Raw genomic sequence first — 26,419 nt, forward strand, 5'->3', positions numbered from 1 at the left:
GGCGCGTAATGAATTCACTGTTTAGATTGAAGATTTTAAAAATCTACCTCAAATTACATTTATTAACAGGGCGACCAGGAAGTGTTAAAGTTGTTAGACGCTTCATTTATTAAATAATTTGTGGGTATTTTCAGTTGTCATATCTAGAGTCATGGGGTTTGCTTATTTTTTTAATTAGTAATCCAAAACAATGCTACTGCAATTTAACAATTCATCACATAATCTTGGGCTCTTCAGTTCACTGCTAATGTTAGATAATTCAGATTGTTATTTTGATCTGTTTATAAATGATTTTGGTTGCATTGTGCTGTGAGGAGAACTGCAGCCCAGGCAGATGATCTTTCTCTTATTTCCTGCATTGCTCAGGATGGTTGAGGGGCCTTCCAAAAAATGCATTTGAGGAGTTAAGTTTAGCATCTAGCAAAAGCAAACGAGTGATGGGGCAGGGGGCACTAATAATAACTTGTTTTATTATCATCACTTATTTAACGTCATTATTAATTTACATTTCCTGTCTGTTCGGAAAACTGAGGGTCTCTTTGCCAAACTACATTTTGTTAGAATCCTCCATTTCTCTGATTTTCTGGGACGTTAGAAAGTACCGTCTTCCCTCTTCTTGAAAGAATCGGCCAACCATCAGAAAACTTAGGAGACTCCTAAACATCCCTTTTCTTTCCTCTTTCTTTCCTTAGTCCTTTTCCCCTCCCATCTTGACATTTAAATCAATTTGTTGGGCGGGGGGGGGGGGGGGGGGTGTTGAAGAACAAGAGTTAAACCAACCTCAGGCTGCAGAAGTGGAACACATTAATCCTGACGTAGTTAACCTAAGAGAAAAATAGATTTTGTTTTCCTTTTTTAGTCGCTAGCTTTATTAGATTTCTCACTCTCACAGATTATCTGAAGACTACCCATTGATTGATCGCCCGTAGAGCTGCATTTGGTGTAAAGAAAAAACTCACAGCTTTATTGGCTCTCAGGAGACAAAACAAACAGAACAAGATATTCATATTAATGCAAACAATGCAACAAATGAGGGGAAGAATTGCCCGGCTGAAGCGAGGCCCGGCGCGGCCACGGCCGGGGGGCCGATAAGGGCCTGGGTGCCTCTCGCCCGGAAGCCGAGGTTTCCCGGCCTCCCCCTACCCCGGGCGCCGAGAGCAGTAGGTCCCCCGGGCCTCCCGCCGGCAAAGGGGCCCTGGGGCCCAGGCGCGCGGCCCCTGAGTGGCGGCAGGCGGCCCAGGCCATCGCCGGCGCCTGAAGGAGGCCTCCAGTCCAGGCCTCAGGGAAGGGCCTGCCTCGCTCGGCCCCTCAACGCCCCGCCGTGTGGCACTGGAAGGGACCTAAAAGCCCTCCTGGCTTTCTCCTTTCCTCTTTCCCTGGCTTCCCAGGGGCCCAATGCCGGCATCTCAGGTTCCCTTTCCGGCAGGGTCAGGGGTGAGAGGGAGGAATTCTCAGGTGTCACCTCCTCACCCGCCTGGAGGCGGCGGCTAGAGAGACGCCGGGGCACTCTGAAGGGGAGGAAGCGGTGTGCCACGAATTCTCTCTCTTAAATGCTCGCGTTATCACGGAGGAGACTTTATAAACACTTTAAACACAACACCAACCATTTTATCAGCAAAAGCGAGAGGAGGGGGGCGTACAGTAAATGCTGAGAGATGTTCAAGAAGCCCCGAGACGTTCCCTGCGGAAGGAGAACGGAAGAAAGAAAATTCCGGACGGAAAAAGAGTAAATATTAACTCCACACCTAACCACTTCCCCAGCCCCAAACCAGGAGAGAATCTGCTAAGATTCAACTCCATATCTAGATAGTCAATGTGATGTTAAAAATAGGGTTGCCAAATAGTGCATGGAGCATTCTTAGAGTAAAAAAATGGTTATCTACCTGAAATTCAAAAAATTTAACTGGGCATCCTGTATTTTTATTGGCTAAATCTGTCAATTCTAACTAAAAAATATTCTACTGAAGAAACCATACAAGAAGGAAGGCTCATTGTCTGATGTAATCAGGTTATTGGGGACATGTTTAATGGAACCTTGCCTGGAAAAAGAAATTGAGTTTCTCCTACAGCATACTTTTGTAAGCACATGGTAGGGTGGAGGAGGAAGAAATGACTGAAGCGACTTGGAAATGTCCTTACATTATATTTGAGGAGGAAGTGGCAGTCATTGTTGTCACTTCACTAGGAAATGGAGCCGGGTTCCTTTCCTAAGGTTGGCAGACTGGGTCTGGCCCACAGAAACCCTCCATCCCTGGCCAAGAGAGCGTACCCTAGCATGTCTGCAAGTGGAATGTCAGTTACAGTGGTTCCCATGCCGGCATTAGTGCGTATATTTTTTCTAAACCTTCACTATAGAGCCACGTTACTCATTGGTATTTAGTTTATTTTGGAAAAAAAGAGTTGAGAACTTTAAAGGCAAAGTCTGCTTTGAAATGTATGAAAGGCTTTAACTTAGAAATAGATCTCATGAAATAGGGTCTTGCAGATGCTGAAAGAAAAGGCTTTTGCAATGTCAATGATAAAACCTCAGGAAAAACGCAACAAAACAGTGGGTCTTTGCATATTGAAGTGTGTGTGAGAGGGTGAGGAGTCAGAAGGCTGCCTTTCTGGAGGAAGCCTGCTGCTTGCATTGCTTCCCCAGCCCCAGTTAGAGAGAGCTTTTTCAAGCAAGCTTTATCACCCTTACTGATACTTTGGATCCCCAGTGAGCTAGCCTTCCTTTTAAGCCAGTTGCTTGAAGTGGTCTGAATACACCCACACAGGATGACCCTTTATCACTGGCGGGTAGAGCTATTTAACAGCTGCAAATGGAGAAACTATTTGTCTAATGAGTGCTGTTTTCAGAGTTGATTCACCAACACTCTCAGGGGAAGATAATATAAGGCCGAGACCTCCTTCTGAGCTGCACAGCCATCTCCAGACAGTAAAGGCCAAATGAAGTATTTGGTTGGTTTAGAGAATGTTTTAGTTCCAGATCGATAGTTTTAGAAAATACATAAGCTCACTTCCAGTTCGTGCTGGTTAGCTATTTTTTTTCCCCCAGACAAACTCTAACCTAGAATTCACAGTTAGAAAACTTAGCACTGTGGTTTGGCAGTTATGGTAAGTTTAACTCCATACTCTAGAGGTACGAATCATTTTTTATCTTCTCTCATGTTAGTTTGTGTCTACAAAAATATGTTCCATGACTTGCTCTTCCCTCATTGGAGCAGGCCAGAGATATGCTCAACACCCAGTGGGTTAAAGTGCCTCTTCTCCAAGCAGAAATGGACTGGGGCCCTTGTTAGAGTGGTGATAAATTGACAACATTGATTGATTGATTAAGATGGAGGCTGGCTTTGTCCCCCAGGCTGGAGTGCAGTGGCACGATCTCAGCTCACTGCAGCCTCTGCCTCCCAGGTTCAAGCGATTCTCCTGCCTCGGTCTCCCGAGTAGCTGGGACTACAGGCATGCACCACCACACCCAGCTAATTTTTGTATTTTTAGTAGAGACAGGGTTTCACCACATTGGCCAGGCTAGTCTCGAACTCCTGACCTCAGGTGATCCGCCTGCCTTGGCTTCCCAAAGTGCTACGATTACAGGCGTGAGCCACCTCACCTGACGGACGACCTTTAAATATAAACCCCACTCCAGTGTCAGGTAATGTCAGGCCCCCTCCTCTCTCTGTGGTTCATTCTTTTGTGTAAAAAGACTTCGGGTAGGACTTAGGCTTCCTCTGAAACAAAGTACAAAGTCAGTGAAAAACTTTATTTTATTTGAGGTAGGGGTTGGTCATGGAAAAAACAATAGATTGAAAAAGACAGGAGAGCTTGAGTTGAGTTCCAACTATTTGAGTAGGTGTGAGGGACTCATTTATTCTCTTTAGATACAGTGGGGTATTTTTTATTGTTTGTTTTGTCCACACAAAAAGAAAGCTGAATTAGGCAGTCTTTAATATTTTCTTATTTTATTTATTTATTTATTTTTTTGAGACGGAGTTTCACTCTTGTTGCCCAGGCTGGAATGCAATGGTGCGATCTCGGCTCACTGCAACCTCCGCCTCCCAGGTTCAAGCGATTCTCCTGCCTCACCCTCCCTGGTAGCTGGAAGTACAGGCATATGCCACCATGCCCGGCTAATTTTTTATTTTTAGTAGAGACAGGGTTTCTCCATCTCTTGGTCAGGCTGGTCTTGAACTCCTGACCTCAAGTGATCTGCCTGCCTCGGCCTCCCAAAGTGCTGGAATTACAGGTGTCAGCCACCACGCCCGACCAATATTTTCTTATTTTAAAAACAACTATTCCTTGAATTATTTTAAAGCGAGAAGTCATTATTTGTACACTCCTTCCAAAGGACATTAACAATATCCATTATGCTTAATTTATTATTCAAAACAAGTTTTTCCTAATAAGCTCTAAACAACAAAGGACACATGGGCAAGTGCCAGGATATCCAGGCCTTCTAGATTCCAAGGGGACATTCAACCATGGGAGATGGGTTAAACGTCAAAGGGTTGCATAATCAGGTGCAGATTCTCTGGAGATGTGTGAGTGACTTTGAGACAGACATACCCTGTAAGGCAAGACAAGGGGATAACATGTTTGAGAACTTCCTTCAGTCCTATTATGGGATTGATACTTCAGAAAAAAGGGGACTACAATAAGATGAAAGCTACAGCTATGCAGTAAATAAACGTGGCATAATCATTCTGAATATTCTAGTGCTTGGTGCACTTTAAAGTGTGTGAATTCATCCATGAGGAGCTCTGAGGATGGAGGAAGTTGGCAATCTAGGAACTGGTTCTAGAAATGACCCAAGAAACTTGCTTCTTTGTATTTTTTCGGTGATAGCAGGTGATGTTTCTTTTAATTTGAGGCCTTCTTCAACTGTAAGCTCCTACAATCTTTCGCTAAACAGACTTCATTCACATTCTGAATCTGGTTTTTGTCTCACACATATTAAATTTTACAAAACAGAAAGAAACAATAGAGCTTATTAGGAAAAACTTGTTTTGAATAGTAAATTAAGCATAATGGAAATAGGCACATGTTTTAGCACAATTTTTTCCCCTTTTATACCAATTGAACATTTACATCTTTTTCAAAGTGCTGTGATTTTCCCCTTAAGTCTTAAGCTGGCACCACCCACTTTCAACAAATGAGACTTACATCACTTGTATCTACTGAGAGAAATCATTGTAATACTGTGGATTCCAAATGCACAGCCTTCCAAAAAAGAGTTTTAGTCAGTCACCCCTAAACTGTATAAATCAAATCAACGTGGCATTCTAAGAATCCAAAGACTACCTAATTTCAAAGACAGTGTAAATCAACTGGCAGCTCTGACTGATTTCAAATTATGCCCTGTTTTCAGAGACTGGAAACCTGTACATTCAGAGGTACACCTGACTACATGGTGTGTTATTAAGAGATACGCCCCAGGTGGAGGAATCTTCAAAGCCAATATATTTTCTTTATAACTGGTGTCAAATTGATGTATATATTAAAAAATCTTGGAAAATGATCTCAAAAAGGAAGTAACAGCCCAATGAGCCATATGTTCAGGGAACCTAACAGGTTTCCATTGGGACCAAATTTCACTTCACCTTTTTGTCCTTATGTGCAAATAAAAACTTATCTGTAAATACACCGTTAAAACAGTCATGCAAATTTGTGAGGTCTGTATATTGAGAGGAAATTACACTAAGCCTATAAGAACCAAGTTATTGGAAAATAAATAATTTGGTGAGATACATAACAACATGGAATTGAACTACATTTATTTGAGCTCTATAGATTCACAGCTTTAGAGAGACATTACTTCTATAGAATTGGTGAATGAAGCAAAGGCTGGTGAATAGTTAATAAATTACTTAATTTTGATGCTGATGGAACATCTGAATCTCCATGTTTACATGAATAAATATAAAGTTAAAATTTGTTTTGCTGATAGATAGGTTGCTATTTTAACAGATTCAGACACAAGGGAATTTTCCAAATGCCAGCTAATACTGTAGCACCGAAAAGTCTATAATATGCCAAGGGCAGAGGCCTGCTTAGTAGTTTTCCAAAGAGTGGAAAGCAGAAAGCATTAACATGTACTTACACAAAATCCTTTATGTAACTCTTCTAAGATTTTTCAACTTAAAAACTTTAAATCATTTTGTGTGATTTTAGTAGATCTGAAGTTTGCATTCAGCCACTCTATTGGTATGCCTGGGCATATTCTAAAAGGAAAAATGATTCACTCTGTGCACTTGTATAGTTTTTCACATGACTAGAATCAATGAGGATGGTATAAAAATAACAAAATTTACTCATTTTAATTTCATTTTTGTGTACTTTTATGATATTACAAAGCAGAATAATATAAATGAAACCTTTGTGTATATACGACTGAGCTTTAGCAAACCTTATTTTAAATTGATTTTTTAAAAAGGAATAATGGTGTGTATAAAGTTATGCAAAGATAAGGGTCAGTAGACGAAACAATTACACTGCACAGGTATTTGGTTACTCTGGCGGTCCATCCACAGCTTACGGGGAAGGAAGTTTTATGATGTTTATAAGGATAGTTTATGTAAACCGTAACAGTAAAAATATTTTAATGGTAGGAATAAAAGTGTCTTTTAAGCGCAATAATCAGCTTTTACGGTCAAAAAGTAACAGGAGGTTGTATCAAATCTCAGGTCCCCGCCTGCATCAACAGGTACCAAAGGCTTCTTTCAGCAGACTCGGGTTCCAATGGACTCTTCGTCGGAGGGGCGGCCAGGGCACTGCTGTTTTTGACCAGCTTCTCTCAGGCCAGAGTATAGAACAGAGTGGCCAGGCGGGGAGCTGGGCCTCCGGATCTGCTCCTGCCCCCATCTACCCCGCAGTCTCCGCAGCAGGGGGGAGCGCGGCCCGCTTCTTTCCAGGACCTTCTGTCCCCACCACGGCCTTTTGAGGGAACTCTCGAGGCGCAGACGGCCCCTTAGTAAAGTCTTGGGGTCAGGAGGTCAGGCCTTGGAAGCACGGCTAATGTTAAGGCCCTTTATGTGTCTTCGCAGCGATCATTTAAACCGTGGACCGGTCGCTCTACTGAAAGAGGGGCTTCAGGGGTCTAAGGGCCGCAGCGCGGGAAGCGTTGCAGTGGGGTGCTGACCTCGCCGACTCGCCGCAGGCCAGCGGGGTGCGGCCGCTGCAGGGCGGGTTGGGGGCGCCCGGAGGCCTCGGGGTGGCGGCCTCGCTGGGGCGGGGCAGGGCAGGGGATCTGCGGTCAGTCCTGGAACCCTTCTTGGCCTTTGTGGCCCTGCCACTCTTTCCAGCCTTGGCTGTCCCTAGCCCTGTCTGAATTCGCCTGGACCCACCCGCACTCGCTGGCCGACGCGTCAGATTCACCAGAAAGCGAGTGGGCGTGAGAACGCGGCTCTTCGGCCTATTCCCCAAGACGTGGATCCTGGAGGGCGGGTCCTCGCCCCACCGCCCCGGGGAGTGGGCGCGCGGTGCCGACCGAGCCCTCTGGCGAACCCGCGCGGGCCTGCGCTCCGCCAGGCCGGTTCGGAGGGCCGTGCGGGGGCTCCCGGCCCGCTAGGGACTCACTGGCGGTGGCTGTGTTCCACTCGCCAGCGGCGGGAAGGACGCGCGGGAAAGCGAGGGAGCAGGAAGCGGGTGGCGGCGGCGGCGCGGGGCCCGCTGGAAAGGAGGGAGCGCCGCAGGCGGGAGGAGGGAGCGCGGAGGAGGGAGGCCGGGAGGAAGGAGGGAGCGCGGCAGGCAGGCGGAGGGAGGGCTGATTAGCATGCAGCAGCGCTCGCGCGCCGGGCTCCATTGTTTTAACACCTCCCCTCTCCTCCGCGCCAATCTGTCACCGTTCAGCAGGCGAACGCTGCTGCCTCAAATGCTGCTCTTCTCAAATGAGACGGATAATTAGTTGCCCCGCACGAATGCCGCACTCTTCTCACCCCTGATTGCTATCACCTTCTTGCTCCTGGCAGTTTTGACACCTCGTAATCAGCCTGCTGCTTTTCTCTTTTCTTCCCGACTTCTGCTTCCCTCCCCCCGCTTTCCTTCCTAGTTTATTTATTTATTTATTTATTTATTATTTTAAATGCAATCCCGGTGCCTATTTGGGCGAGTCCTCCGCCGAGTTAACCTTCCGCGTATACATGTGTGCATTTATCTGTATATGGGAAATTGGGTGTCTGTGCGTGAGCGGGGGGCGGGCTGGCAGTTTTGCGGGAAACACTGCTTCCACGCCGAGAGAACTCACTTCTCCTAAAGATATTTTTGGGAAGGGAGGAGTTGCGGAGAGGGACGGGAGGGGAGAGTTGGGGAGACCTCAATTAATGCTTTAAAGATCTCTTAGAAATTAACAAACTGGGGAGTCTTGGAATCTGCTGTCAGAAGCGTGTTTTCCCCTCTCTCCTCTAACAAGCACTGACAGTCTAATTACTGTAGCTACAAGCAGCTGTCGAGGCAGCAGCCGGGGAGAGGAGGCGCCACAGGCTGGGCGCACCCGGCGGGCCCCTGCGCCCAGCCGAACCGCCGAAGCGCGGCCCGACTTGGGGAGGATGGAGAGGGGCAAGGCCCCGCGCCCGAGAGCCCCGGCGAGCCAAAGGCGGGTCGGCGAGCCAAAGACGGGTCTGCGAGCCGGCGGACACGCTTATTGTTTCCTAAACTCTTTACCTTGAAGGTTAAAAGATGTGAAGAAAGGAGGGGACGAGGAGTGGGAAGAAAATCTTATAAGCTTCCATCCACCCCTTTTCTACCTCCTCGAGTTCTCCCTCCCTCCGTGTTGGTAAAATAACCACGCAACCCGGGGCTGAGGGGGCGGGGTGAGCCAGGCTGGAGTGTAAGAAAGCAGATGTCCCCGCTGGCAGCAGCCTCAGCCTCCGGGGAAAGCTGCACCGGGGGGGCCCTCCCGAGGACATTCACCTCCCACTTCTCAGGCATCCCGCTCACAACTGCCTCGCCTCGGCGGGGGTGGTTTTTTCAGACTCGGCGTTTCGCGTGTGCAGCTTTTTTACCTGGGAGCTGTTCTTACCCGGCCACGCTTAGCAGATGCCAAAAGCCAGCAGCCCCTGCACGACTCAGTCATGAGACAGAGGGAGAGACCTGGCGGGTGCCCACTCCACCTTTAGAGCGGTGGCCCGCACTCCCTACGTAGAGCAGGGCGGGGGCTGCTCTCCAGGCCGCCTCTCCTGTGGCCCCAAAGGGTCTCTGTCCCTCACAACGTGGAGCTTAGGGTGCCGCCGGAACCCAAAAGAAAACCGAGTTTGCTAGTCCTGCTAAAAGTGGTGGGGGCGGGGAAAGGATGGGCTGGGGAGGGAGGTCAGTAGTACACTCTGAGTCACTTTCTGGGCCATAGACTTTCCTGTGGTTGTCAGCAAGCACTTAGTAGACGTCAACTGTGTTGAGAGGAAGTCTTCCCATCTAGAAAAGGACAGGGGAAAAAAAGAATCCCCTTTCACGAGATAGGTACAGTGGTATATTCTGGCTGGTACACGATGGGAAGTTTTTATTTTTAATTTTGTGTGTGCGTGTGTGTGTGTGTGTGTGTGTGTGGAGGGGAGGCTGGGTGGGCGGGAGGTGGGGGAAGGGAAGAAACTTGGATAATTGTCTAGGCATTTCCATTCAGCCCTAGTGGCAATGAAAGAAAGATGTACATGCCTCAGAACCCTTCGCAGTGAATACCTAATAATTGCTGTCACCTTGGTGAGGAAGATGTCAATATGATGTGCTTGGCACCGGGAGAAGTCGAGGCACCACTCTCATTCTTCCACAAGTTAAGGTTCTTCACTGTGGCACAGAGGTCTGCTCAAATTCCCCCATCCCACACCCTCCAGTTTAAAGCACTTGCTTCAAGAAGGCTTAAATTTTTGAGGGTTGCAAATCAATGCATACTTCATAAAATGGAAGCCACACCTTAAACACTTTTAAGAATCAGGGGAAAAGAGAAACCTAAAAGGCGAGAATCATAGGGAATAAAAATGAAAGGGAAGTCTCATTTTAAACAAATTTTGCAGCCTTCTGAATCTGGTATCCACTCTCTCAAATGTCTTTCAGTGGCTATCAATCAGGCTGCTAACAATGAATAACAAATTTCTCAACAAGAATATGAACATTTCTAATCTAAGTTAACAAATATGGATAGTCCTTGCAGGGTTTTAGATTTGCTCCCATTAAAAACAAATGTTTCTTTAGAAAGTTTAGTTTGAAAAATAATTCTAAAATTCAAAGGGATTCACTAATTGTTAATAAATGTCACCAAATCTGGTCATCACCTTTCTACTAGGTTACTGAAACGAAAACAAGAATTTTATAAACTTCCCTAAAAATGTGATTCCTTCCTTTTTTTTTTTTATATCAGGAACAAAGGACACACTACTGATCACAACATAAGTACCTCTTAATATTTAATTAATTTCATCATGTCGCTATACACATAGTAAAATTAAAGCCATGTATATTATTTTAAAAATCTTAAGTGTTTAAATAATTCTACCAGTTGTTTTATCACTGGACAAGAAATGTATGAGGTTTGATATTTACAAAGATGTTTATGTTGTCTGCTATTTTCTATTATAGGTTTATTCAAAGAATATCACCTATAGCATAAATAAATTTTTCAATAAAAACAAACTAAGAAAACCCTAGAAACATTTGACATCACCAAATTCAACAGCTCTCACTAGAAATCCAAGCAATAAACTTAGATATCTGAAATAAACATAAATTATGATTATATAACTAAGTCACATATATAATTTTGAATTATAGTAATAGCACTGTAAACATGAATACAAAGGATTACAGTTTTATGCAGATTTTTTTTTGTTTTTCTTCTTTTAGGCTTATTTCTCCTTGAAAGAATAGAATGATCGTTTAAAAAAATGAAAGAGTTATACAGTAAATCAAGAAAACAATTCAAATAGCTGTGAAACTAGATTTTCCTATAAATGATCTTGAATTTAGTTTACAATCAAGTATTTATAGTATTACAAACCCCAAATCATCACATAGAACTTGGTATATCTGTTTTCAAATGTGTCTTAAGTCTCTCCATTGAAGTGTGAATTAAGATGCCGAAGGAAATCCCCTCTGGATGTAATGGATGGTGGGAAAACTGCTTGACAGAATTCACATACTCGAGGTATATGCAGCTCTGAGTCTGTGCCACTTAGTACCACCGAGTCACCGTCTTGATTAGGAAAGGGCTTCCAAATGGGCTGCAGGAAACAAACAAAAATATCTCTGTTACTTATGTTTAAATTCAAATAGCACTGGACTTCAAATTTGAATTTTTGAATGAGTTATGTATGAGCATATATATTTAATTCCCTAATATAAAAGCAAATTACTTTTCCATGAAGTTAGCATGAGGACATGACTCAATTCTTGGTTTCATAAAGGGGACAACTAAACTTTGATTAAAAGTCACTTGGGACACACACTCATGCATTTTGTCGTATTTAAAAAGATTGCAGCTTTAGCATGCAATTTTTAATACCCAATGATCACAACAGGAGTAGTTTTGGAACAATAGTTAATACTCTGGTCTTTTAAATTAAATTCTATCTTTTCTTTTTTACAATAAAAACCTTAACTTATAGGGGCTTTATTACACAGTACACAAGATATGATGTGTGTGTGCATTGCGTCTTACTCAAAATCAATTTCACTATTGTTTATAAGCAAGTACAGTGAATACATCATACATGAATCAGCGTTATTTTGATTTTTAAAAAGAAAATTTTCCTTTTAAACTACTGAACAAATTTCACCAATCAGTTATCTTTTATTTGTTTTTAAAAATGCAAATACATACTTAATCATTCAACAAAATCTAACATATGCAGTGTTTTGACTTCTTACTTTGCTTCTGTTATATAATAGGTAGTTTGGCCTTACTCATTCTTGTGGCTGAATAAAGTGAAACTTGTCAATAGCTGCCTGGTTAAAGAATTATGGCAAGTCATAATCTAACAGAACCACCTCCACTATAACCAGCACATAAATACCCTTTCATAACTGCATTTATTCTTTTCTTTTTTAAACTTCTAGAAGAACAAGAAATAGCATTTGGCTTAATAATAGCTACACAATAGATGTTTGTTAACTGGAAAATATTTCCTTGAATTGTGTAAAACAAATTATTTTTAAAAATTTCTTTCTTATGTGGACAGAGGTAAATTACTCTGACACAGCTAAATTCTGATATTTTAAGAAGAATCACCTAATAAAGTCAAATTTAAAGAGACCCCTTATCCTCCTATTACTAATATGTTTTTAAAGTCACACAGCCTAGTCTAGCACCTGACAAGTGTTACTGTTATTTCCCCTAACTTCTTTCATTCTGGTTAACCAATCATTTACATAAACAGTATATTACTGATGGAAGCATTTGGGTTTCACGACATCACTGTCTTCTTATAAACAGTTTAATGGACAGCTGTGTACAATTGGTGTAAATATACAACGTCTGTCTAGGCACCCAGATACATTCAAATATCAGTATGGAGGACATATAATAATGCTGACTCAATTCCTTTCATAAGAAATGTCAATTTTATTACAAAAATAGTAATATTTAAAACAAATGTTATAAAATTTAGGGTAAAATAACTTTCTTTGGAAAAACTTCTTTGGTAAAAGTAGTAAAAATTGTGAGCATACAAGCAAAAATCTAGTTAGAGTTAACTTGATTCTAATTTTAATGTTTTCAGTTTTAAACAAAAAAGTACAAATCACTGTAATGGGAAATTGATATGGCCAGAAATAAAAGATTATTAAAGATAGTCCTTATTTATATAAAATAGCAAGAAATTAAATCAAAAGCAATTTAGCTTCTAAATTTGGTAAGCCAATCTTCTGCTCCTAATTTACCTATTAAGTCCATATTCATTTTTCTCTATTAAGAACTTTTAGTTCAGATTTGATCTCTTCATAGAATTTAGTTGGGATCCCACTCACTGACTCAGCAAAGTAAAAAAGAAAATCACATAGAACAATAATAATCTGATACACTTTAGTCTTGGTTATGATAGCTGAATATATAAAATAGATGTTTAGTAGTAATGATTGATATAAAGTAAAATTTTAAAATATGCAGTCAAAAATTTCACTTCTCTTTGTTACTATCTATACGAACAACTCAGGATTAAAAAAAAATTATTATTATTATTATTTTGAGACAGGGTCTTGCTCTGTCACCCAGGCTGAAGTGTGATGGCACCATCACAGCTCACTGCAACCTCGAACTACCTAGCTCAAGCAATCCTCCCACCTCAGCTTCCAAAGTAGCTGGAGACAATAGGCGCATGCCACCACAACCAGCTACAAATATCTATATATCTATACGTATTTGTAGAGACAAGGTCTCACTATGTTGCCCAGGCTGGTCTCAAATTCCTAGGCTCAGTCAATCCTCCTGCCTCAGCGTCCCAAAGTGCTGGGATTATAGGCATGAACCACCGTACCTGGCCCAACTCAGGAATTGTGTACTTATACTAGCTTGTATAATACCAGCTTTATTAATACAAATAAAATAGCTTAAAATGTTTTTTAAAAAACTCACTTTAAGAAGTATTCTTTCCATCCTAAACTGTAACATGGTCTTCAAAACAAACTAATTTCTTTGCTTTTTCTGCCAAAATATCAATTATCTAACCTTATGCCCCATGTCTTGTGACAACTCAACACTAATTCTCCTGAATTTTTTAAGCTGAATACTTTTCCATCAAGTTGTAATCACATACCAGCTGTTTCCCTTGCTGTAGTATAGAAAGCAAATGTACAATGCAGGGTGCCATCTACTGAAACATGAATGCACAGACTAGTAAAAGAACAAGCAAGACATATAATAGAGAAAAAAGTAACAAGCATTAGAACTGATGCACTTCACAGCTCCACAGGAATTCTACTTGCAATAAATGAAATTGTTTAATTTGTTTCATTTAGTAGCAACTATAACAGAGACTATGACGTGAAATAAAGTATAATGAACAAGAACATAAGTGAGGTTATAATTAAAACTTATTGTCAGCCATGCCTAGTTTTTCCCACTACTAAAATATACCACAGCTTGACAACTGCCTTCTTTGCATGCTGATTTGTCTATAACCTATAAGTGTACTTAAAGCAAAAGGGTATTAACAACTTTAAAAAAAAAAAAAACTCAAGGCAAAGAGAAATCAGACAAATGTTTGCAAGTTACATAGACATTTACATCAATCTATTTTCGTAAGTTTCTGTTTTTTGTAAAAATTTTATAGTTTTCATTTGCTTTCAGACATTAAACTTTTTTTTAACTAAAAGAATCATTCTGTGATAGAACTTAAATCTAAAAGGGAGGGCAGGAGTGGTTTGGGGGATATAAGTCTGTGAGATTTAGAAACATTAAATAAAATATCTGATATCATACACATGCAGAGACTATTTTAAAAATATACTAGGCTACATGTTCATTTCCAGATTAGCAAACAAAACCAAAACTAAACCCTACAGATCTATGTACTATATAACTGAGGATATAGTAGAAGTATTCATTGAAAGATAGTTCACTTATGTTGATAAATAGGAATGTAAGATGCAATTATTTACTTAAGATCGTGAATTCTTATAAAGATGAATATGATATACACAAACTATTAAATAAAACAGCATTTGTTTCACACTATGAAATGTAATAATCTCATTAATCCTGAGTAAACAAGCTTTGAATAAGGAACTAAGAAAGTGACACCACAATAGATATGGAAAAGGCTTAACATGAATTTTTAAATGACATAAATTCTAAGGTACTTTACAACAGTTTTACCATATTCAGCTTTTCTAATTTCATGTCATTTATTATAGGACTTGTTTTTCTGAAACCCCTAACTTTGGCTAGTCAGTAGTTTAAAAAGGATGTCTGATAACGTAAAAGAGATGCATATCTGTGCATGTATGGCAAAATGTGTGTTCACACATAATAATATATTTGTTAACGCAAAACAGTTACCTGCTGTGGTCCTCGGATAGCTTTTCCCGGGGAATCGAGTGAGGGAAAAGGTGCATCAGATGGGTCCAGAAGTGGGAAGGTATTTACATATAATGCATTATGGTCTCCAGGTGGCAAACATGCAGCTCTATCCAGAGTTGTCCTGATACAAGTGTTTACAAGATTTGAGGGCTTTGTTTTGTCAGTTGTTTTAAGGTTTTGTATAGCAGAAGCTATTGGGTCAATTCCCTGAATTTCAAATAAAGTTTCTTCTGTTTTAACAAAGTTCCCTGGGTTGTCTCTGAACTCCGTATTAAATTTCTCTTGGCACATTGCCTCAGACGTGGCAGGACTAAGGATGCCGGGTCTCTCTGGAGTGCTATGTAAGAAAGTCGAGTCATTGTCCATAGGTGGAAACTTGACATTGAATTTAGAAAGTGATTCAAAAGAGGTGTCTTCCTCATCTCTGCACAGTCCTCTTGGTGTGACACATGTGATGGATGGTGCACCTCTATTTATATCATCTTTAGCCTGAGGCTTAAACAGCGCCTCTTGTTTATCTGTTTTATCCGTACACTGTATAGGCACAGAGCACTGTGTTTCTGCAGGGAGAACACAAAAGAGAAACAGTCACATTCAAATCATTAAAAAAAAAAAAATCTGTTCAATCAGCTTTGGACAGATTATTATTATTATTTTTCTATTGGTTTTTATAGCAAATGAAGACAACTGGGATTTTAAAATTTGCTACCATCTTACACAGAATGTTAGCAGTCTCCAGCGGGTGAACTGAAACACAGCTTATTAGTTGCAATTTAACTACTTTGTCTTTTCCTAGGTCTTTTGCTGTAAGCTTTGCATCTTGTTCAGTTACACTGCTCCAAGCTTAAAAACATTTGCTTGTAGTGTATACATTTAAACATTTTTGTCAGTAACGGAAGCTATAACTGTGTTTGCTTAGACAAATAAGTTGTTAAAAGGGAAAATCTTACTAGGTATATCTAAAATTAGGTCATTTATTATTGTCACTGTCTAACTAAGTATATCACTAATCAGTTTAGCCACTGTCTGCTCTCAATAATCCATGTGAAGACTGGTGGTTGCAGGAGTTGGGAAAAGGAAGACAGTGAAGGCAAAGGAAGGATGAAACATTGTGATGCATGTTAAGAAAACTGCGGATGAATAGATTATTTTCTTATCTTATATTTTTTTTTAAAAAAGACCTCTGTAAATAACAGGTAAATATCTGGTAGATGAAATAGCCTCTGTAGCTCATTTAACTAGAGCCACTTATCCAACAAATCCAGCTTTCTAGGACACAGTCAAAAGCCAGAAAGAAAGTAGAGCTTCTGAGGAGCCAGAATTAGAGCCACAAGGTTCATAGATACGTGAATTTTATTCTTATTGTCATTTTAGATTTATTCTAACAAACCTGATGGTATTTCCCTAGCTCATAGCTGGTTTGAAACAGCAAATTAAAAGGGAATATGAGTTGCTAAAGGCAGACATAGATATCAACAGGAACTAAAAGCATAGGAAAAGACAGGAAAGACAAAAAAGCTGATACAAGAACTTAGAAAACACTACAGTCTAATACAGGGCTAATGAGTGCTCAACACAAAAAAACAATAATCAAAGTACTCTCCATCTTGATGATTCTGAGACACTAGAAAAAGCCAAATTAAACTCCACAATGTCCCTTAAAGAAGGCACCGAAGTTGGTAATGCATGTATTTTAAGGATTGTCATCAGCACTGTTGAACATTCACAAGTGGAGACATTACCAATGATGCAAATTTAGGTAGACAGGGTATACAGAACACAAGGTATACAAAGTGTCTGTACAGGTTAGTAGGCACTTAACAAATGTCAGTTCCTTTATATTCCTTTGGTCTTGGCAGTCTCATGACACCTCTCTGTCTTTTGCCACAGCACATTCAAATATAATATATTTTTTTCTGTTTGGATATGTGTAGTATAATGCAACCAATGTCTTTGGTTCATCTTGTTGTATACTTACTCCCTCTCTTTATACCTCTCTTCATACCATCCTTTCTTACTGGATTATTATAACAGCCTTTAAACTGCTTCCTTGCCTCTAAATTTGTCTCATATCCAATCTGTTGTCTTCATTGCAACTTCCCCTCCATCCCTCGTTCTCAGAGTAGTTTTTCTAAAATACTAATCTGAACACGTTACCTTCCTAATAAAATCTTTTGATGGCTCTACAAGCCCCTCAAATCTCAGAAAAGGCTTATCGACTGTTCATTACTGGCCCCTGGTCATCTCTCCATGCTCATCTTTCACTCCATACTCTGGCTATAATGAACTTCGTATAGTTCCCCAAAATAGCCACACTCTCTTGTCTTTGCACCTTTGCACATGCTGTGCAGACTGCCTGAAGTGTCCCCTCCCATCACGCTTTGCCCAACTCTTATTTGTCCTTCATATCTTGGCGCGGACATAAGTTTCTCTGGATGACTCTCCCATGACTCTTGGATGCCCTGAGGACTGAAACACTCTGTTATATAGTTATGTGTCGCTTAACAATGGCACATTTTGAGAAATGTATTCTTAGGCAATTTTGTCATTGTGCAAACATCACAGAGTGTACTTACAGAAACCTAGACAGTATCGTCTACTACACACCTACACTATATGGTATAGCCTATTGTTCTTACGCTACAAACCTATACAACATGTTACTGTACTGAATACTGTAGGTAACACAATGGTATCTGTGTATTTCAACACTGAAAAGGTACAGTAAAAATATGGCATAAAAGATAAAAAATGGGTACGCCTATATAGAGCACTTACCATGAATGGAATTTGCAGGACTGGAGGTTGCTCTGAGTCAGTGAGTGAATGGTGAGTGAATGTGAAGGCCTAGTATTACTGTACATCACTGTAGACTTTATGAACACTTAGGTTACACTAAATTTACAAAAAAAAAAAAGTGTGCTACAATGTAACAACAGCTACCTACAATGTCACTAGGGTGATATGAACCTTTTTTTTTTTTTTTGAGACAGAGCTTTGCTCTTGTTGCCCAAGCTGGATGGAGTGCAATGGCGTGATCTCGGCTCACTGCAACCTCCACCTCCCAGGTTCAAGTGATTCTCCTGCCTCAGCCTCCAGAGTAGCTGGGATTACGGACATGAGTCACCATGCCTGGCTAATTTTATATTTTCAGTAGAGACGGGGTTTCTCCATGTTGGTCAGGCTGGTCTCGAACTCCCAACCTCAGGTGATCTGCCCAGCTCAGCCTCCCAAAGTGCTGGGATTATAGGCATGAGCCACTGTGCCTGGGCTGATATGAACTTTTAAGCCCCATTATAATCATATGGGGCCATGATTGTATATGCAATCTGTTGTTGACTGAAAATGTCATTTGGCACATGACTGTATTTCCAAGTATAACTCTCTTTCTCCCATTAAAGTAGGTTTTTTGAGGTCTTAAACTATGTTTTGTTTCCCTCTAACTCCAGACCCCTGCCCAGTGTCTGGCATGTAGTATGCCCCTAACAAACTAATTCTGAATGAATCTGTAATCTCTCCCTTACAGAGCCTACTATAATAATCAACATTTACCAGATATTCTGTGACTAGAAGTGCTATAGTAATTGTGACCAAGCTTAATTGTTTAGCTGGATTTCTTTAGCCTCTGAGGTTCTTAAAGTCCATTAACTCTCGAGTAGTCATTCTTCCTGAAAGTAGACTTGAAAGTGGTAGGAAAGTCAAGGAAACAGTACTGTTTTTGTAGATGACTTTGCTACTTGCAAATAACAAATCAAGAAAATCAACTGTTGAGGTAATCAGATTCTGTAACACCCGAAGAGGAGAGACTTATCAAATGATCTTCACAAGAACAACAAGGTAAATGCTGAAGAATCTGCTGCTGCTGCTAATGGCAATGACTATTAACATTAATAGCACTTCCACATGGCAAGCACTATTATAATAATTGTATGTACATTAATTCATATAATACTTAAAGTAATCCTGAAGTAGGCACTATTATTATCCCCACTTCACATGTGAAGCAACTGGTTGGAGAGGTTAATTCAAAGGCCACACAACTATAATAGTAAGTGGCAGATCTGCCACTGGAACCCAGGCGACCTAACTCTAGATTTGTGCTCTGAACCATTATGCTAAATTGAACATGTTGGTTTCTAGATATAGAGAGAAGTCCCCAAATTGACAGAAATGTGCTTTGAATTATTTTTCCAGCAGTTGATCTATCTCAGCTTTGAACAAAATGTGGAGAAATCAAACAGCTCTAAAAAAACAGATATTTTCTTTCAGCAAAGCTAGCTGGCATAAAACTCAGCCACATTAAAATAATCTGAGTTAATCTGCTCAAGCAGTGAGAGTTAATATCTATTAAAAAATTTAAACCTTAGATTTCTAATGCTTCTAGAAATCTAAGCTGAGACAACTTAAAACTCAAAAGAGATGCATGAAAGCACTTGTTATCCTGACACCATATTGAGAAACATGATCAGGTGAGCAAATAGCTTTTCTATTTTGTCTATTTTAAGAATACTTAGTTTTGCAAGGAAAAAGTAAAATGGGAAACATTTTTAGATTTCTAAATTTTAAATATAGGCTATCCATTTAGTTACTTCTCAGTATAATTACTTTGTATATTGACAAAAGAAAAAGACCTCATGGTTGTTTGTCACCCTTCTCATGGATGTTTGTTACCCATAATCCTATATTCTTCTTTCCTAATCTCTACTGAAATTGGACACTCCTTTCTGAACCAAACAGTAGTTTATTTGAAGCTATGGATAAACATACATTTTATGTTTGTCATTTCTCAAGTCTATTGCCATATGTAGATGAGTAGAAAAAACAAAGTAATAATAAAAAGAAAATGTAAAAATTCTACTAACTCAGTATCTTCAAATGAATCATCTGGTTATTTAAAAGCAAACATCAAACTTTAATACAAAATAACACAGGGACAATACACATACCTTTTCCCAGATATATTATGCAAATCATATTTGAAATAGTTCTTCTATATTTTTATACAGTATAGCATACATACTTGGAAACCATGAATAGGCATCTTTTCAAAAAATATTTTTTCCTTTCTCCTTTTGATATACTACTGTCAGAGCATAATATTTATTTTGGTTTCTCTTTGGACCCCAGCAAAACTTCACTAGAGTCTGTAGCACAAAATATTTTGAGAATAATATATTTATTATTTGTGACACTGTTAATATAAAGCATAAAAATAAAGCATCAGGAAGCAGTTTTAGTGGAGAAGAAATTGAAGTTAAACACTCAGTGTTCTAGTTGACAGATACATACTCAGATTTAGACCTGTGCAATTTAAAAATGGTCAAAGTATTAAGCCACTGATAATGAGGTAAGTTTTCTGTGTAACAAAGAGTATATCACCATTACAATGCCTTGAAAAGATGTTGATGTTCAAAAAAGCATGTTTATGAATTCTAGGTACTACATCTCCATAGCTAGCATATTTTAAACAGAAATAATTCACTTACTTCAGAGGTACCTAGTGACTTTAGTCCATACAAAAGATCAATTTCTCATGAAAATGACAAAAATTCAGGTGAAGAAAAGAGTTGTTTTTGGGGAGGTGGGAGAAGGGAGAGAAAGAAACAAATTATGTCTATCTACAAAGATTGTTTTGCTTCTGTAATACCACATTGTGTAACTTTTCTGAAAATAAAATAGTAGTAGTAGCAAAAAGTGAATTTACACTATAAAATTATTTTAAATAGCCTAGATGTAAGAGCTGCAAGAAATGGAAAGTGATCTTTAATTAAAGGGGTGTTAGTCAGCAAGACTACATCTCTCAGAGTGAAAACTGTAAATCACATCCCTTGGGAATTGTCTGCAGAATAGCTCAAATCACAAGGGTAAAGGAGAATTTATCATTATAAATGATCAGTTTACCTTCCTTTTGTTTGCAGAAGTGTTTGGTTGCCTTGCCAATCCCTTGTATTTTGCTATTCATGTAGAACTACTGAAGCAAACACCAGGAAGCCAGTCTGAGGTTTTAGGAAAGGGTGGAGCATTTATAAAACATACTATAACACATGTGTAAAACAAACGTTCCTTCTAAGTTGTATTTTATACTAAATGTATATTTTGTGCATTAAACAGGACTAGCACTCAGGAAATTTGAGTGTCACATTTTTATTCTTGAACCAAATGAGTTCAAAGAATTCTTGAGCCCAGGGGTTCAAGGCTGTAGTGCACCATCACACCTGTGAATAGCCACTGTACTCCAGTCTGGACAACATAGCAAGATCCTGTGTTTAATTTAAAAAAAAAAAAAAAAAAAAAAACAGAAAAAAACATCTATCCATAGTGTATGTAATGAACTTTCAGGCAGAAGTTACAAACAAACCTGATGTTATAATTTTACTTAGCTCATATAATATGGTAGTGTGGCTTCAAGGTCGCTTATTCACATAAGAGTTAATGTTTAATAAGTCCCCCAAACAACAACTGAAAACTTTCAGGGATATAGTCCATATTTATTTTTTATTTTTTAAGGTGGGATTTCTCATTAAGATAATTAGTAATTATGTCTTTCAATTCAATCTATATAGTACCATATACAACAAAGAGAAAAAAACCAATAAATACATATGTAATACACTACAGAACTTACACAGCATGTACACATTCAAATATACGTGGATGAGGGGTAAATTACAGATGCTACACAATTAATAGGCATTCAGGAATATTTTCACATTCAAAAAGAAATCAATTTCAATCAATCAAATCAATATTACTGTAAATTAAATTAAATCTTACCAGTTGCAGTGTCTGGTATATTAAGTTTGCTTAAGTGGTCTTTCTGTGCTTTTGCTAGCATACATATTCTATGAAATTCTTCTTTCAGATCCCAGAAAGTCTTCTCTATATTACCCCTAAAAAATAAAAATCAACATTTTAAAATGTAAAGCTATAATTTCCAAGTTTTTTAAATAATCAAACTTGTGTAGTACCATTTTATGTGCCACAAAATATTTAAAAGTTAAAAAAAAAATTTTAATTCCTAGACAATATCCCAAAAACCAGCTTGTGTTTGTAGAGGGCCAGGCACAAAGTAAGTGATAAATTAAAAGTTTTAATACATAAATATAGTATAGTCTAGCATATCTACTTATTCATATATACACTAATGCTGGCTGTCTTATTCTCACATTAGAAATTTCAATGCATTGACTTTTGTTCTCTGCAAACATCTTAAATAGAATATTAAATATTCCTCATTTTGGTAAAGTTCACATTAGGATCCATCCATATAAAGAAATATAGCCTTAACCCTTGGTCTATTGAAATAGTAGAGCTTTAGAGAATTCAAGTTTTAGATCCAGCTCTGCTATTAACTGCATGACTTATTTAGGTCATTTTTAACATGTAGGACTCTGGGGATGGTCACTTCCACTTATTCTAAAAAGCTATTTTTTTGCAATTGTTAAAGCTTAAAAAAATATATAAAATATATTTCAGTATTGATAATTTTTAAGAGTTGGCAAAAAAAGGATGTAGAACTACCTTTCATGGAGCAAAGGACTGCCAAGACTCCTTGCTGAAGTTTCTTTTCTAGGAGAAGAAACCTCTTGTCTTCTTACCTTAAAGATACAAAATGATTACTATTACTACTTTAAATTGCTTCCAAATTCAAATGAGATCGAGTAAAGAGAAAACACAAAGGAAAATTTATTTACCTTTCCTATTGAAAAATAATTTGAGACAGCTTATAGACCTATATGTAATATACAATTGGTTTTTTTCTTTAAATGAGAAAAATCAATGAAAAAGGAAAGTGAAGGAGGAAAGTCTGAAGAGATGAAATATTTCTGGCAACTTCAATTACTATTTCCAGTACTGGTAATTTAAGAAATTTCTCAAATTCAACTATTGATCAAAATTGCTGCTCTGTTCACCAAGCACTTCATATGCCCAGAAACTTAGGGGAAATAAAATGTATGTGTTTACTTCTTTTGATATTCAGTAAAAATGGCCTATATATTTAAATTAATGTGTTTGTCTTTTGTTATAGATTCTTTGCTGAAGAATGCAGCTGTATTAAAGGAAGAAAGAAAACCAAGCTACAGCTCCTTATAATTCAACAAGCATTTAAAAGGTTTATAAAATGGTGCAATTATATATTTAAGCTGCTTCAACACAAGTTCTTGCCTGTTCTTGCCTTTCACTCCCACCCTGTGGCTTACACTGGTATTACATCTATTCTGACATTTAAAAATCAACATTAAAGAACATGTTGTAATAATGTATTCTATGGCTTAAATATTTAAAAAATTTTACACCATACCTAGAAAGTGTTGTGTACTTTCTAAAGCTTATAAACTGACAAGTCCAGAGATCTGAAGAATCCTAATACCAAATCATAAGTTATAATTCATCCAAAATTGTATAGTTCTTAAATTTCAAATCCAAACCAGGGGATATCTATCTTTAGTGACATTTAGATTTTATTTAATTAAGGTCATTATAGCTACTAAAAATGGAAGACTTTACTTCATTGTGTCTTATCACTTAAGTACTTCACTCTTGCTTTTCAAAATATTTCTTTCAATTTCTTCAGTCTTATTTGTTCTCTAAGACGAAGACTTGATTTCAGTTTGTTTTTCTTAAAATTAATATCTTCTCCAATTTATTTCCCAGTTTTTTTCTAAATAAATGCTTTAAATATATATAGAGTATTATTTTTATAGTATCTCAAAATTAGTAAAATAAAATCTTGCCAGTACAAACAATTTGTGATTTTATACATTATATTGTCAGGCCAAAATAAAATAAAGATTATTTTGTTGCTGCCTGCATATCATGTGTTTGACAAATATTCAGGTCATATATTCTTCTGGATTAAAACTGCTGTACTGAGCTTTATAATGCAGTCATATCAGAAGATATTTTCACATTCACAGTTTTTTTTTTTTAAAGTGGTAGACAAGGTTTTTCTATGGTGTTTTGTGCAATGAGAACACTCAATGGATTTTAGTGTGGACTAGGAAGAAAGGCAACATTTTACAGCTAGCCAGCCAGTCAGAATACCACAAATATGAAACAAACTTTTCAAAGATTTTATCATTAAGTCTATATCAACAAAATCAGAGAAGAGGTATATTAGGAGAATACTTGGCCTGGCACGGTGGCTCATGCCTGTAATCCCAGCACTTTGGGAGACCGAGGTGGGTGGATCACGAGGTCAGGAGATTGAGACCATCCTGGCTAACATGGTGAAACCCCGTCTCTACTAAAAATACACAAAATTAGCCAGGTGAGGTGGCAGGTGCCTGTAGCCCCAGCTACTTGGGAGGCTGAGGCAGGAGAATGGCATGAACCCGGGAGGCGGAGCTTGCAGTGAGCTGAGATGGCACCACTGCACTCCAGCCTGGGCAACAGAGTGAGACTGTCTTGGAGAGGGGGAGGAGGAGGGGGAGGGGGAGGAGGAGGGGGAGGGGGAGGAGGAGGGGGAGGGGGAGGAGGATGGGGAGGGGGAGGGGGAGGAGGAGGGGGAGGGGGAGGAGGAGGGGGAGGGGGAGGGGGAGGGGGAGGAGGAGGAGGAGGAGGAGAAGAAGAAAGAATACTTATATTTGACAATTTAATATGGTCAAACAAACCATAAAATAAGTGATTAAATAGAATGACCTCCTTATAGTGAGCCAAGATTGTACCACTGCACTCCAGTCTGGGTGACATAGCAAGACTCTGTCTCAAAAAAAAAAAAAAAAAAAAAAGTAATGCTCTGTAGTTTTAGGCTAAAACTGGAGATAGTTACAGAAAGTGGTAAAGATAGTGCTCCAAATTCCAAAGTCCTGACTTTGACATAAACTAGGAATGATTGCTTCTGAGATTAAAGAAGTATTAAAAACTAATGGGGATGAAGAGGACTGAAGGAAAAGATAAGAAAAAAATGACAAACCTTTGTCTCACTTGGTAAATAATTGATGCTAATCTGTGATGTTTAGATTTGATAACTAATGTGGGTGAATTTATCAAGAAAAGATTCCTTGGGTGTATTGGCAGGAGGTGAAGGAGGACTCCTTAAGGAATTCCTATGAAGTATCTAAACTAAGGTCTTCAGCTTCTTCGGGGTTAGAAACACAGCTCTGCTTACTATTATTTTTGTTTTTATTGTTATTGAAAAAAATATTAGTGGTTGTACTAGGCAATACACTGCACCTTTTATCATTCATGCCAAATAAACCTGTTAATATATTTCAAATGAAAATTCTGAGTTCCCAGTACCCAAGAAAAATTTTCAGAAAGGGACCTCTTAAAATGTTACTTAGAAAAAAAGAAAGCTAAACAGTTTTCTGACAGACATTTTGAAGTTGGGTTTATTTAGAATGGGGCATAACATGTTAATGCTATTTTCCATTATAGCAGTCTGATACAACTTTCTGAAAACAATCATTACTTTTTCAAAGGATTTAGGATTAGTATAATCAATGGCAATTCAACACTTTTCCGGAAACTCAGACTTTTTCAGTGCATGATCTTAATAAAGATTAATCAGTTTGTTGAGCATCTCAGACAGTAAGGATAACTTGTATTTTTCTTTCGATTCTCAAATATAATCCAAGTGGGCTCTGTACTGCAGGAAGACGAAGTTATAACTTCAAATAAGAAAGCAAGGGAATTTTGAACATTATATTTTAGGAGATTTTAAGCATTAAATCATTCAAAAAATGAATTTATTTTGAGGTACTAAAACTTAAAATACTTAACATCATAAACTGTTCCAAGTACTAGTTTGGAAATGCTGAACTTGTGGAATGAATGCTGAAATAAGAGTTTTACACATCATACTTTTCATATACACTTCCAGTATGTCGCTGGGTAAGTCATTCAACTAAATCCATTAAGATAAACACATCTGAAACAGTTGGAAGATGTAAAATGTTTCCTTAAATTTCTTATGTGAATTGGGAGAATTTTGATTTAGTGTAAGTCAATTTAAGCTTCTCATAGATGGGTATTATATCAAAAATATATGTTCAGGGGACAGTTGAATATGCAGTGATATTTAAGAAGGAGAAAAAAAGTGGTTAATATTTCATTAGTCCAAACCAGGCTTTATTCTTGATGCAAAAATAATGAAAAATGTTTTTGTTTCGCATTCTGGGATGTTAGATATCAACCTCTCAAAGAAATGTATGTTTTCCTTAACACTTGCTTTTGTTACAGTTGATACTAAAAGTGACATTGTTTTATTCCTTTTATAAAAAATTGGAAAGATAGAAAGGAAATAAAAATTATCATTCAAAACCATATTTTTTTCTTAAAAATTTTAAGCAATTAAAGTCAGTAAAATAAAATTGAGTTATGGAATTTTTGTTTTCTTTTTTTGAGACAGAGTCTCACTTTTGTTGCCCTGGCTGGAGTGCAGTGGCATGATCTTGGCTCACTGCAACCTCCATCTTCTGGGTTCAAGCGATTCTC

At 38.6% G+C, this 26,419-nt stretch overlaps 1 protein-coding gene across 6 annotated transcripts in view; it reads right to left on the bottom strand.

The window, feature by feature from the left end:
* Positions 1 to 10,356: 10,356 nt before the first annotated feature.
* Positions 10,357 to 26,419, bottom strand: part of TANK (TRAF family member associated NFKB activator) — a 107,306-nt gene continuing 91,243 nt past the window's right edge. For 4 of the 6 annotated variants that reach the window (XM_033231309.1, XM_033231312.1, XM_033231311.1 and 1 more), the window contains 4 exons: positions 22,502 to 22,578; positions 21,755 to 21,870; positions 14,960 to 15,540; positions 10,357 to 11,186 (listed from right to left, as the gene is read on the bottom strand). In XM_033231309.1, coding sequence (XP_033087200.1) covers positions 11,010 to 11,186; positions 14,960 to 15,540; positions 21,755 to 21,870; positions 22,502 to 22,578 — 951 coding nt within the window. In that variant the 3' untranslated portion in view covers positions 10,357 to 11,009. The remainder of the gene's footprint in view (positions 11,187 to 14,959; positions 15,541 to 21,754; positions 21,871 to 22,501; positions 22,579 to 26,419) is intronic. The other 2 variants (XM_033231313.1, XM_033231307.1) reach the window with 1 other exon arrangement.

The sequence above is a fragment of the Trachypithecus francoisi genome, unplaced genomic scaffold (assembly GCF_009764315.1).
Source record: "Trachypithecus francoisi isolate TF-2019V2 unplaced genomic scaffold, Tfra_2.0 Lachesis_group13, whole genome shotgun sequence".
In the NCBI taxonomy this organism is placed as follows: domain Eukaryota; kingdom Metazoa; phylum Chordata; class Mammalia; order Primates; family Cercopithecidae; genus Trachypithecus; species Trachypithecus francoisi.